The 1,744-nt window shown below is 42.0% G+C and overlaps 1 protein-coding gene across 1 annotated transcript; it reads right to left on the bottom strand.

Moving 5' to 3' along the window:
- Positions 1–346: 346 nt before the first annotated feature.
- LOC130298344 (uncharacterized) lies at positions 347–1,404 on the bottom strand. The gene is made up of 2 exons (XM_056551273.1): positions 1,157–1,404; positions 347–1,070 (listed from the first exon to the last, which is right to left on the bottom strand). Exons 1-2 carry the CDS (start codon positions 1,279–1,281, stop codon positions 470–472), a joined length of 726 nt encoding a protein of 241 aa, XP_056407248.1. The 5' UTR covers positions 1,282–1,404; the 3' UTR covers positions 347–469.
- Between the last annotated feature and the right edge of the window lie 340 nt (positions 1,405–1,744).

Raw genomic sequence — 1,744 nt, 5'->3', positions numbered from 1 at the left:
GACTTTAACAGTTGCCATCTTAAATAATGGAAGAAGAACATTCCATTCGGTCAAATGAAAAGAATCCGAAGGAATTGTTCTTCCACACAAAAATACCTACAACAACTAGAGAACCTGGAGGATCGTTTTAAACAAAAAGGGTATCCCAAACCCCTTATACAAGGAGCACGCCAGAGAGTGGACGAATTAGAACAAAGTGCTTGCTTGAAAAATAATAAACAGGGTAATGCAGAGGGGGGTTATAATGATGAATTTGATTCTGTTTTTCTAACTAGGTATTACACTTCACACACCAATATTTTTTTATAATTTTTTTTATTTTTTTTTGTATAGGTAATATCACCAGCTCATATTATTGTGTCATGATTACTGGCACCATATGTAGTCCCCCAGTTATTCTTCTTTAGATGTTTTCCGTGTCCTGTGCAGTATCTCTCCCAGAAGTCCACTTGATGGCCCCCGTGGTGGTCTACACCCCGAAGTCATCAATTTTTACTCTAAGAGAGAGTGTGCAGCTGTTTCTGGAGACGGTCAACAATAACCTCTGCATGGTGGAATAATAGGTCACGATGTTTATCAGGATCAGTAGAAGCATCACCCACTCGATGATTATGATGGGGATTTCACGGATCTCGTCCCAGTCTTCATCATTATGGAATAATTCCTTTAATGTTTCATATCCAAAATAGAAAACTACACAGACAAAAGTCAGGCCACAGCAGGTGCATCTACTATGGTGGATGACTTTTTTTGCTCCTGGTAATTTATACATCTGGATGGACTGCCCAAGGTAGTATAAGGCTTCACATGTAATGGAAATTATCGTGCTGACAAAGTGTATCCTGGGATATTCTTCGGGGGACAATACATGCATAACAGCTGTGGAAAAACAGGAGGCCCACACAATGGCCAGCAGGATCCTCTGGATCAGGACCTGATGACCCCTGAACTCTTCAGTATGCATAACCATATACTTATAAATAAGAAAGGTTAGTACCAAAGTGCCAATGGACGTCCCTATAAATCCAATTCTGAATAATATGCTTTCGGGAAAGACATTTCCCACGTCACTGTGAAGGAAAAGAAACCAATGTTATTATGGATATTTCCTCACTCCCAACCCATGAAATAAGAATCATTTGCTTGTTTATCTTACCTGATGCTCATCAGTGGCGAGGCTGCATGGCCGAGGACGACCGTCATGATGTAGCTGGTGGCAAGCCAGGCCGCACACCAAAACGCCAACAGGAGGGGGACGAACCCCAGTCCTTTTAGCTCCATTTCAGACAAGTAGAAAAAGAAGACGCTAATCTCACTATTCTCACTAATCGCACTGGAACAGACTGAAGGCTCGGGCGGCTGTCAGTGGGATGTCAGGCCTCCAGCTGTCTATGACATCACATGTGACATGTCAGAATGACTGCTTGTTTCTTTGAGCTGCCATGATTTAGTATCTGCTATAGACAGAACCTGATGTTTTTACTATGGACCTTACAGACCTCAGAACCCAAGTAATTAGTGCAGGGGCTCCATTTTGATCATCTCATATTTCACATTATTTGAGTTCCAGGGCTCAGATACATTTGCACCCTCTATAGCAGTGGTCTTCAAGCTGTGAACCCCCAACCGCTGCAGAACCACAACTCCCAGCATGCCCAGACAGCAACTTTGCATAAGGAAATAGTCTAATTAAACTTTTCTTATATATAGAATCCCTGAAATCTCCAATCTCTCCTTTTATTGC

Source organism: Hyla sarda (assembly GCF_029499605.1).
Source record: "Hyla sarda isolate aHylSar1 chromosome 2 unlocalized genomic scaffold, aHylSar1.hap1 SUPER_2_unloc_14, whole genome shotgun sequence".
Classification (NCBI taxonomy): domain Eukaryota; kingdom Metazoa; phylum Chordata; class Amphibia; order Anura; family Hylidae; genus Hyla; species Hyla sarda.
The sequence above is the reverse complement of the archived record's forward strand: the minus strand, read 5'-3'. Positions and strand labels throughout refer to the sequence as shown.

Excerpts from the sequence above, each read along its gene's own strand:
- LOC130298344 (XM_056551273.1), bottom strand. The coding sequence starts at position 1,281 with ATGGAGCTAAAAGGACTGGGGTTCGTCCCCCTCCTGTTGGCGTTTTGG. Across the intron at positions 1,071-1,156 it reads TCGCCACTGATGAGCATCAG|TGACGTGGGAAATGTCTTTC; the intron begins GTAAGATAAACA and ends TTTCCTTCACAG.